General features: G+C 29.4%; 2 protein-coding genes across 9 annotated transcripts in view; both read left to right on the top strand.

The window, feature by feature from the left end:
• The window catches only part of LOC127709438 (collagen alpha-1(XIII) chain-like), an 81,750-nt gene extending 77,876 nt beyond the window's left edge, over window positions 1–3,874 (top strand). For all 8 annotated transcript variants that reach the window (XM_052214984.1, XM_052214981.1, XM_052214987.1 and 5 more), the window contains one exon: window positions 135–3,874. In XM_052214984.1, the coding sequence (XP_052070944.1) occupies window positions 135–137 (3 nt within the window). In that variant the 3' untranslated portion in view covers window positions 138–3,874. The remainder of the gene's footprint in view (window positions 1–134) is intronic.
• A 2,191-nt stretch (window positions 3,875–6,065) lies between these two features.
• On the top strand, window positions 6,066–11,369 carry LOC127707677 (DNA damage-inducible transcript 4-like protein). The gene is made up of 2 exons (XM_052212329.1): window positions 6,066–6,393; window positions 9,286–11,369. Exons 1-2 carry the CDS (start codon window positions 6,222–6,224, stop codon window positions 9,759–9,761), a joined length of 648 nt encoding a protein of 215 aa, XP_052068289.1. The 5' UTR covers window positions 6,066–6,221; the 3' UTR covers window positions 9,762–11,369.
• The last annotated feature ends 1,170 nt before the right edge of the window (window positions 11,370–12,539 follow it).

Here is a 12,539-nt window from a genome sequence, read left to right on the forward strand (position 1 = left end):
AAATGCTGTACATGTACTGGGAATGAAATTATGATCTTCTCAAACAAAAAAATCTTTTAACATCGATTTAAAAAAGTGTTTGAAAGATTGCAATGAATATTATGTATAATAATTGTTATTTTTTCTATTTCCAGTGAACTGAAGAGACAGTGACCAGAAATATTAACCAGAGACAATTATAATCATTGTATAATCATATAACTGTTAATCTTATTATCATCGTGTTATTGACATTAGAGGAGAATATTCATCTGTCACCACATTTGTCATACATATTAGACAATTGTTAAGGTTTTTGTTTTTATGACATTTTCTGTTATTTTTGGAGTGTCTTTTAGATTTGAATAGAAATTCATGAAAATATTTGTGAATCTTTTAGTTATGATTCAAGAAGAACCTATTGTAAACAAGTCTATAATTTCACACTATCATATAAATATTTTAAAGGTATATTCAGCAAACACTGGATAAACTTTTTAAGTTGAAATTTTTTAATTTGGTTTTTAATGAAAATCTGTTAGATTTAGCTGAGACTATACATTGTCAATAACGCAATGTGTAAAAGTAGTCTCAGGATTTAGTTACTGTTGGTTCTCTTGAGATGATATTGGGTGCTACTTGTTAAACTGAAACAAGAAACCAATTTTACGATTTTATGTAAAGTAATTTGATGTATTTCATTAGATTTATTATTTACAATACTTCCTTTTGGTATTACTGAAGACCAGATGTGTGTTTTGCCTTTTGAGTGTTCTGTACACCAATATAAGATGAAATTTGACATTATTGAGACGACTTTTACAACACTATAAAAGTCAGACATTGACCAAGGATACATCTGATTAATTTACCAGTTAATTATCATGACAACTTTGGGGGTGGTCCTCTATAATATTATATTTTATACATTGACACCTTTATTAACTACATGTAGACAATGGTAAAAGTTAGTTTTCACTCATGACTTTTATTAACTATACATGTAGACGATGGTTAAAGTTAGTTTTCACTCATGACTTTTATTCATGAATGATCATGTATAGATCTTAACTAACACAACTTTTTAGAACAAAACTATCAAAACTATTTAAATATTTTGATAAATATATTTGAAAGAAATGAAAATTCATATGGTCTTCAAAACTGAAACAAAAAAAAATATTTTGACATAATAAACTAAAATTAATAAATTCACATGCAATCTCTTCAAGATTTCAATGATATTAGATGTTAAAGATATTTGTCCCTGTTCATGTCATGTCCCTTAGACACTAACACAACTTGTTTCCTTGAACACGTGTAGGGAATAATGTAAAACATGCAGACCTTCAGGGGATGAAGACTAAATGATAAAACAAAGAATGAAATGTAAATTATTAAATTTGGGATTTCTTGGATTGGAAATAAATCTGCTCTTTCCAAATGATTGCTTTGACAATATATTGCTCAAATATATTTCATTTTTCTGTTGTGAATCAAGTTCTTCTGTCTTTCCCACATATATTATATGGAATTGTCTTTCATTTGAAAAGGGACAGCAGGGTCAAAAGGCTAAAACAGATATCTCTCCTTAAACACATTTAATTAGTACTACCCACCCACTGTAGACAACAAATTATACAGTTTATATGACCATAACTTTGTGTATCATTAGTTTTATGTATACACACTTTCTGCATGAATGATTATTTTATGTTGTAAATAAATATGTAATTTTATATCAAATAGCAGTATGGTTATTAGGAATATTGTCCTTGTTTAGTATCAACAAACCTTGATAATTATCATTGGATAACAGCATTTTATTTGTTAACACATAAAATACATGGAAATTTTCCTGCTTGGCCTCCAAACTACCATAATGTTCTTTTACTTGCTTTCAGCTACATTTTTATTTGTTAGAATGCAAAGTTAATTTGGGCAAGGATTTGTATAGTGTACAAATCCTTGATTCGGGTTAGTCACAATTATTTAGTATATAATATGAACGGAAAACAAAAATTCTTAAAATTTGTAAACTGCAAGTAGATATATTGTTTTGTATAATTCTTTTTTTAATTTTTGTTCAATATGATGAAATTGATTAATGTTCAAATCTTCCTAAATGGTATTTAACAGGATAATTTAGTATGAATGTCAAGAGATTTTGAGTATAACAAAGCGACAACTACAAAAATTCATTATCAATAATACATCAGTGATTGAATTTTTGTAATAATAAGATAAAAGTTAATTTTCAAGTATAATATTAGTTGTTGCAATCAAAGTACTGATCTTTTTATAATAAGTGTCTTGGTTCTAGATTTTTTAATGTATGATAACATTTTTTCATTTATTTATTTATATTTTTTTTTATGTGTGAAAATGTGCATTCAAATCTTCTGCTATACATTATACGTTTTAACGTGATGAAACAGTATTCAACTTTTTTTTTTTTTTTTGTAAACTGGTAATCGTATACAATTTTTAATTCGTTTGCATAGAAAAAGGGGGAATAATAAGATTCTTAGTTTAAATTTAATTTTTTTTAACATCAAGGGGTAAATTTTTGCTTTGAGTGTAGCGAGTGTAATGTTTGCTTTTTATGTTTACATAGAAGGAAGGATGTTAGTAGAAGGAAATAGAAAAAGATGTATTGAATTTTTAGACAAATAGCTCTCTAGCTGAGTTGTGATATATAAAATGTATATGTAAATTTTGTATTATCCCATATTGAGATGTGAATTTTATATCATCTATATATTTCTTTGTATATAATCTATGTTGTCCGTTTTTTTTATAAATGAGATGAAAATTGCAAAAAAAAGTTACATTTTAGATTAAATCATTCATTATTTCTTTGATATATCATGTTGAAACATCCAGGGCAAATCATTTATTATTTCACATTAGGATTACTTTTAGAAATCAATAAACAAAATAAAATTCAGGTTTTTTTTTTTTTTTACATTCATTCATATGAAGTAATGAAAATTATATGAAAATTGTTCGCACAAACGTAATGGGCCAGAAATAATTGAATATACTTGGATGATGCCATGAAATGATAAGATTGAACAGTGGTTTCTAATGCCTTTTGTAAAATCTTAGGGATATATTTGAAAGATTTTGACCTGTGAAGATTTTAATGAATTTGTTACTGATGAGTTTTTAAGTTACTTTATTACATGTACCAGTATTTCAGAAAGTGAAATTCATTAATTTAAATATTTAATTGTCTTTATTAACTAAGAAGAGACGAGACAGCAAATTGTTTCAACCATTAGAAATTAAATAAATCTAAACTTTAATGCTAAACAGTATTGTAATTGAACCTGGAATCTGTGAATTTTTGTTAAACTTAAAGTGTACTAAAAGGCATTGCCCTTCTTAAAAGAAATGTAACAATTGCCAATTTTAAGAAATAATAAAAGAAATATTACCATCTTTAATTCAACATACCATAAGAATAACTTGATACAGTGTATGGATTTAGTATACTGGTACATGTACTCAACAACAATTTTTCATATAATTAACTCCTAAAAGCACTATAAGCTCACCATTCTCAAAGGATCAGGAACTATTGTCTATATATTTTGTCCAGCACTTATCTGTCTGTCATGAATAAATTTCTTAAAAAAGTACATTGGTGAAAAGTTAAGTTGACTTTATCTTCATTAATTTGAAAAATATAATACACATATTAAGATTTCATGCACATGACATTAACTGAAAAACGAAAGAATTTGGTTTATGTAAAGTAAAATGGTATCCATAGAATTGATAGTAACTTACAAACACTAATAGTTTTATTTGTTTATGTATTAGAATTATTTCATTATATGTATTGTTATTGTTTACTTAACACCAAATAAAAATTTTCATGTAAAAATTTTATTCGTTTGCATGTGCCATTGAACAGCATTAAGTTTAATGTGTATTGGTCATCTTTACATTTCCTTTAAAAAGTTGGTCAAAAATATTTATCTATAGAGTTATTGCATGTACACATCTTACAGGGTTCATCTGACTTAGACCTCATTTTTGTGGTTAGTTGATCCAAGTCAAGTACTGTTAGTAATAGGTGATTTGTAATCAGAAGCATTGCACAATATCCATCTGTAAGAGTTCATCTAACCTCAGTTTTATGGTTTATACAGACTGCTTATACCTGACCATAACTTCCATTTTAAATATGTTTTGTTTAATCATTTATTATATGTACATTTCGTGACAGGAGTCACCTGACCTAGACCTTATATCCATGATTCATTGATTCACATCAAGTTAACCATGTAATTTTATATTTATAGTTTGACCACTTTAAAAGATGATAATGATTGTTGTTTAACATCTAAATGTATATCAGGACGAGAACAGGTTAATGTGATATGAATATGAACCCTGCTTTGTCCTATAGGCTGAGCCATATTTTTAACTAGCTAGGTCACAGTCCCTTGAGTGAAATGTCACCCTACCAAAACACATTAGCATGAGCTGACCATTTTTGCTCTAACGCCTAATTGCAGCATGCTAAATAGAGAAGTAGCAAATACCAATTCTCAAGAGTTTGGTTTGACCCAGTTGGTATGACCTCTTCTAAGTTTGATGCATGTTGTTAGGTCTCATATACTCGGTCATAATCAGTTCTGCTGGTGAAATATTGGAGCACAACACCAAAAACTACTTGGTTTGGGAAACAAAAAAAATGGATAAATAACAGCGCCACTAGATCAGATCAGGTGTTAAGATACTCATTTCTAAAATATATGAATTAATCCTGTAATACTCCAAATTATCCAACTTATATGTCCACATAAACAAAGGTAATATCTTATTTATTTGATTTAATCAATTTGTCAACAGGATTTTTTTTGCCCTAAAGTCTAAAAAATCTTATCCATAAATGATGTCTATTATGAATGAACTCAAATTTCGAAAAAGGTTAAACTTTCAACTTTATACTAATTTATAACTTTCATGATATTGTATGAATGGATTTAAACTTTGGCTATATCCTTAACCAATGAATCGAACACAGAATAAAAATAACTAACACTGTCATAGTCCTTTTAAAGGAAAATTTAAAAATTACCAATGGAAACCCTACAAAAAAACGTTCCCTTTGAAGGGTAAATAGTTCCCTATCCACCAGTGGCAAAGTGTTGGTTATGGCAAGTACAGATTATGTGATAAATTCCGGTTTATAGATTCATATCTAAGGTCATCAATGAAAGTTTAGGTTTAAAAAAAGTAATTTTGACAGTATCAAAATTGTTATTTTCACTAATTAAATTGAAACAGTCAAATAATGATCTCAAATGCACATTTATAAGAATTGTTTACACAAATCTTATGAAAACATTGGACAATTTTCAAACAAAATTAAACTGACCTTTATAGGGTTTCTAGTACAAAATGTATAAAGAATCATAATGTTTGTGTTTTTTGTTCCTGCCAATTAAAATAGAATGTCTGGATAAAATGCATCTATTGTCTAATCCCTTGAAAATCTTAATTGATAGAGATGGAAAATCTGACAGGACAAAAATGCTTAGAATGTCAAGATCAGCCTCCTTCCTATTTGCACCAAAATTATCAGATTAATCCTTACAGGAGTAATTGCCCTTAAATGACAATTTTTTTTTTAACTTTTATTTAAATTTATGCCTATTGTCTTGAAAACTATTATAGATAGGTAGAAATTGTAAAACAAAAAAACATTAGAACATAAAACTGAGACAACTATTACACAGTGTTATATAAGTCAGCATGAAAACTTGAATAACTAAACAAGTAACTTTTTTTTAACAGTACTTTCTAACTAAATTGACATATTTCCACAGGGACCTAGAATCTTTTTAAAGATCGTCCAATTAAAATTAACTCTTGATATAGAAGGAGAATGCTTGTTTCTCATTTTTATCTTTTTTAAATGTGAACAAGGATGACCAAGGATTTGTATAGAAATCCTTGACGTGAAACATCGAGAAGCCTTCACGTTAAAATGTGAATCCCTTGTGTGACCTTAACCTTTGGATGATACCAAATATAATGGAACAAGCTCATGAATATTCAAATCACAGTGGAAAAAAACAGCTGATTTAGAAATGACAAGTGCAGACGATCAACACACGTCCTGTCGTTTGCATCGCTTAGTTTAGTTCATTAGTGCTAGGTGTTAATTTGGACGACTAATTTGTTTTGCAATTTACATTATTTTCATTTGTAAATAACAAATGGAGTTCGAATCTCGGGACAGTTGTTGTCATTTGATTGATCAAAATTCAATCAACAAGACAAAGGTGGACAAACTTTTGCAGAAACTAAAGTATTTGATATTCAGTGATGTGGAAAAGAATGAACAGAAAGGAATATTTGAAAGAGACACTGTGAAGACTTGTCATCATAGTAAGTTTTACATGCAATTTGTGTTATTTTGTATTATGAGTAATAATATGTATTTCAATCACTCGTGACTTGTGATCGATTTTCAGTTCACTTTTTATCATAAGATGGACAGAACCGAGCTTAGAGTTGATTTCCTATATATGATTACCAAAGCAACAAGTCAGAAAGATGAAAATACAGTTTATTTAAAACTGCATGCGTGCTTTACAATTAAAATCAAAATTATATAGAACTTTTTATATATTGGCTCATTTCCAAATATAGATTTGATGTGCTAAAAATAGAAATTTCTCTGTGCCATCTTTGCATCGTGTATTTTGATGAAATATTTCATTGCAATGTGTTAAAAGTGATGATTTAGAAAGTACCAGGTAATAAGTTGAAAAAGACAACTATCTCATACATTGGATTTCAATGATTTCATGTATATTGTATAAGACCCTAAGGATCTTGAATTACATTATGTTAGATAGGTCCCAGTTTAAGATGACTTATTTCTTTACCCCACTTGTGTCTGACAGTTTGACCATTACATTAATTCATCCTCATCTGTCAGAACCTTAACTGTTCCAAGTACATATATTCATGAACTTCCTGATTCTATTACATTAATGTCCATTTCACCAGGAACATAATAATATATTAGATATACTGTTCCCAGATTTCACAGAATCCTATGGTTTGATATATATATGTAGGACTCAAATCTATGGTGGGTTCCAGATCTATGGCAGATTCCTAATCCATGGTAAATATGGTGTTGTGCCATCCCCAATCTATGGCAGATTTTTTAGAATCCTAATCTATGGCAAATTTTTAGTTTCCTAATTCTATGGCGAATGTCTAGTTTTCAAATCTATGGCAGATTTTCTGCAAATGAAGGACCAGTCAGTACATATCTGACCAAAAATTTCAAAGTTGAAATGTCCAAAGATAGCGGAAAATCTGCTTTTAGGGAAAGCCACCGTACAGCCTTCAACAACTAGAAAAACCCATACCGTGTGGTTGGCTATAAAAGGCCCCGACAAGTCCATTGACAACGCAAAAAGCAGTTTGACTTTTTACCATATATGTATTTGAGCGTAAATAAATCTTTTTTTAACTGATGAGGATTAAAGTCAAAGTCCTATAATAAACAATGACTTGCTTCAAACACGTGGCTTTATTTAAAAATCCTTATTTCTCCAAAAGTACAGTTATTCGACATACATATACAATGTAGCTGAAAATAATGTAAATAGTTATTAGAAATCTATGACAGATTTTTTTAGTTTTCAAATCTCAATAAAGCTTATTTGCAACAATAGTACAGGAAGTCACTGTTATATAGCTGACAAAATTCTTATGGTTATGTTAAAAAAATTAAAGAGTACCATTGGGATTAAAAAAAAAAAAAAAAAAAAAACAAGAAAAAAGCATAGCAAAACGAAAAATGATGAAAGAAAAGAAAAAAGCAAACCAAAATGCAGAGTAAAAACTCGTACAATTGAGGGAGAGGGCAATACCAGGAATGCGAGAACAAGAAAACAAAAAGCGGAAACAAACACAAAACACCAATAAAATATTCATTCGCGTGAAATTGCCTGCACTAGCGATTTTCCTGTTACGAATGACTATGGATTTGTTCGCTAGTATTCTTATTTCATCCGAATGAGATGATTACATCATCTTATTTGCAGGGATTTTCGTAAACATAAACTCAAATTCTGAAACATCATTTAATCTATGGATTAGGGTCCTTGAAAAGTGGCCTTTTCTTTTCTTTCTATATTACAAAACCGTTTTTATGACATTATTTAATTGTGACATTATGATTTACTTTTTTCCACGGAAAATTACGTAATATCAAAATCTGCCATAGATTTGGAGAAAACAAAAAACTGCCACAGATATATGATTTCTTTGGCGTTTGTGACATCATATTTACCATAGATTAGGAATTTACCATAGATCTGGAACCCACCATAGATTTGAGTCCTACATATATATCACCACTTTTTAGCACAGGGACTCCAGAAGCAGATAATACATTTTTAATCAATGTTTTTCAATTATTTTTTTTTTCATGCCAACATAAAATACATTAATAATGTAATACAAATACACAGGAAATACAAAAAAAATATTGAAAAACATTGAATAATTTTTTTTTAATCTGCTAACAGAAAATACTGTCAAATCGCTGGCACTTGTCTCTGAATTTTTTTCCCCCTTTATACCTTAATATAATTAAGGTATATAGGAAAACAAAAAAAACTCAGAGACAAGTGCCTGTGTGTCAAATGGGTTTTTATTGATTCTTGTCTTTCTTGACATCTAGGACCAATTGTATAGTTGAATACAATTTTGTGCATTTAAGAATCCACAGTCTTTAGACATTTACAAAACCAGGACTTTTGGTATTCATCCAAACAATATAAAGTAATTGCTGAAAATGCAAAAAATATGTTGCGTAATCATACTTGCAAGCAAACAAACAATATCGGTTAATCACTGAACTACATATACAGTGTAACCTGCTATTTGTTTACATGTTGATATGAATGTTTGTCGCTTAATTTGATAATAATACAACATCAAGGTTTTAGTCCTTGATTATAACCCATACAATTTTGCATATTTCTTTAATGTTTGAAGTTACAAAAAAAGGTCAGCCAATTTTTCTTATGATGTCTAGAAAACATTTAATCAGTGATATAAGTATGAGATTTGGGAGTCCTAAATATAAAAATAAGAAGATGTGGTATGATTGCCAATGAGACAACTCTCCACCAGAGACCAAATGACCTAAAGACTGTTTTGTAAATTTGATCTGAGGTTTCTAGGTGATCTTGATTGATGAGTTCTGATTTGGGAGGCAAAATTGTAAGAGTATATTCATTATTTTTTCAGATGAAATCCCAGAAGTTACAACAGAAAATTATGGCAGCATCGACTCTCTGTCATCGTTAGACGTAAAACAGTGTAGCCTCCTGATTCAAAGACTTCAGCAAACTCTTAGAGAAGTTCGTGAACAGCAATTAAAATGTGAAATATTGGTGCCATGTGGACTTATAAAGAAAGTAGCGCAGGACATAGTGTCAATGTCATATTGTGAGCCATGTGGACTTAGAGGGTGTACTTTGTATATAAATCTGGAAGAGAAGCAGCAGTGTAAACGTTTAGCCAAGTTATCTTATGATCCAAATACAGTTGATACTTTTGAATTGCATCTTACACTGAAGGAAGAGACAAGACGTTGGTGCTTCTTCAAAAAACTTTTTATATCTCTTAGTGGTTGTATGAAAGAAATTACATGGAGTTCATCATGGAAACTCTTGTGTTCATCTTACGGCTTGGAAAAGAAAAAACTGTACAGAAAAAACTAGATTAATAGAACCATTTTCTGTATTGATATAATATTGAGTTGTGTTGTGTTCAATTTTATAACAACAGTCAGCAATTGAAGATGTCAGAATAATATCCAGTGTACATGTAAATTTCAATTTTATTAATTATTGATTTTTTTTTTCATCTCTAAATTTTTATGTATTAGTTATCTAAATCTGATTTACAGAATTAATCAGTTAAAAATCTCAGTCATCTCATAGATGAAAAAGCTTTTTCTGAAAGAATAAAATTCATAGAGCAATTTTGATCAATTTCATGAACACATTTTTATATAAATATATTGACATATATAATATGAAGGATCTCGTGACATTAGGGTTTAGTGCAATTTTTTAGAATTCTAGCTGTCATGTGATAGATTGGTAAGGTCAGTAAATCATTTTCATCACTTGAGGAGGACTGAGTGCAAATGTGGTTGATGAGAGAGCTTTACCTTCATTTTCTGTGGTTGTTTAGAGAAGTTCACCTTCATTTTCTGTGTTTGAACATTGACATGTTTTCCCAATATACATGTACACATTTTTTGGGGATATGTATGATATTAAAAAGATTTAAAACAAAGTGATTAAAAAAGAGTGCTTATTTTCTGTTACATTCCAGTTGTATATACATGTAATGTATATTTTTACCTTATCAAATAAAATGTTTCATTTGTTTATAGTCCTTTCCAAAAAAGAAATACTTGAAATCATAATTTAAAGAAATCCAAGTTTGATAATTTTAAATTAAAAACGTAAAAAATAATTTTAATTTGAAAAATGCATTTTCTTTATATAGTGCTGGTAAAATGATAAAATGGTGCAAAATTAGCAGAATAAGCCTTCAAATTTTTGCTAAATTATATGCCAGATTTTCTAACATATTCTGAGATGTACACCTCTTTTAGAAAAGGCTTATGTGTTAAATAATGGAAAATTCTGCACACAATTTACTGTAGAAATAGATTTTAAGAATTTCATATTCATAAATGTCATGTCCTGTTTTTTTTATGTTTTTTACATTAAAATGTATGCACCATTCATTTTAGAAATACTGCCACTTATGAGTTTTCTTGAACTTAAAAAAGACGGTCGTATACAAATTCAAGGTACATATGTTTGTTTTATGCTCTTTGTAAGAGCAATGTTTATTTTTGAAAACACGAAATTCTTACAGTATGGATGAAGTGAGCAAGATGTTTCAAAATTGAAAAAACCATAGTTATTCTATGTATACGAAAAAAATCATTGAAATAATGTATGCTAAAGTGCTTTCATGTCAGTTAAAATGCTTTTGTTAAATATTTGACCACATGACATGTTTAATATACATTGAACAGTTACGACACATGTAGTTCATTCAAAATAGATGCTAGGAAAATGTAAACGTTTGTAAACATGTGTTTCAGTGTTGCTAGTCAAAACCTCACCATTGCTAATATTGAATTGATATTTTATAATGTTTGTGTTGAGAACTTTAGTATTATGTAGTCTTGTACATATGGGCAAATCTGTCTTATATGTAAAGCATTTGTTTTCTGACTTGTCAGAACTTGTGATAGAAACTGGAATCCATTCTGTTTAATAAATTTATTTTTAAAAAGAAAAGGTCTCGGTTTTATTACTGTTTCTTCTCCATAATTTATATGCAGTTTGCTATGACCTAATGTTTTTAAAAAAATTCTGCTACAGTGAACCTTCTCTCTGCATTTATCAAGAGGTAAATTAACTCATAATTAAACTGTGATAAAAAGTAAACATACTGTTCTGTAAAGACAGATCAAATATTATACTAATGAAAAAGTCTAGTGAAAGCCAGAGAAATGGGGAATTGATGTTTGGTTTACATACATGTATTAATAAGAGTACATATGCTGAAATGTCTCACCTGCTTTACTTATCGTGATTGAATTAATGTTTAAACTTTGTAATAACTATAAGTATCCCATACACAAATCATTATCAATGATCCATGAAAATAATGTCGCAGTCGGATGAATCGTGCCAGACAGACATGTACACCTTTCACTCATTACACACCAAATATAGTGGTCCTATTGCTTATAGAACTTGAAACTTGAAAAACAGACCAAACTACAAAATCTAAACATTGTCCAATGAAAATGAGGTCAAGGTCATATGAACTCTGCCAGACAGATATGTACACCTAACAATCAACCCTTACACCAAATATAGTGACAAACCCCCCCAGAAAAAAACATGGTCTCTTTGACACATTCCCCTATCCATTCTCAATTCTATTGTACAATGCAATGAACCATGAGAATGAGGTCAAGGTGAACACCTGCCAGTCTGACATGTACACCTTACAATCATTCCATACACCAAATTTTTTTTTTAACTATTTCCTATAGTATCTGACTATACAGATATAGATACAGACTTTACCACGAAAACTTCACTGATTAATGAAATGAAATCAAGGTCAGGTGAACCCTGTCTGTCAGATATATAACAGATGAGGAAAAACAGCAGTTTTGGCTTAGTTCTCAAAAACAAAAGATGATAAGAACAAAAATCATTAGAAGGTCAAGATCTTTCTTCACAGAAATTTTAAAGAAATTTTGGGCATACTGATGGAAAATTGTTTAATGTCCAGTGGCATATTAAATGCATATTCAGGTGGAGAACATATTAATTTTAACAAGATGAACCCTGATTTGTACTAGACCAACATGCTGAGCTGGATTTTATGCTAGTTCACTGTTGTTCTTGGTAACTGTCCACAGGAAGAAATATCACCTTACACAGACTCAT

The sequence above is a fragment of the Mytilus californianus genome, unplaced genomic scaffold, assembly GCF_021869535.1.
Source record: "Mytilus californianus isolate M0D057914Y unplaced genomic scaffold, xbMytCali1.0.p SCAF_7, whole genome shotgun sequence".
NCBI classification, from domain to species: Eukaryota; Metazoa; Mollusca; class Bivalvia; order Mytilida; family Mytilidae; genus Mytilus; species Mytilus californianus.

Bases quoted from the DNA above. Each gene is read 5' to 3' on its own strand.
- LOC127707677 (XM_052212329.1), top strand. From the start codon at position 6,222: ATGGAGTTCGAATCTCGGGACAGTTGTTGTCATTTGATTGATCAAAAT. The intron at 6,394-9,285 runs GTAAGTTTTACA...TTATTTTTTCAG, and splicing joins TGTGAAGACTTGTCATCATA to ATGAAATCCCAGAAGTTACA.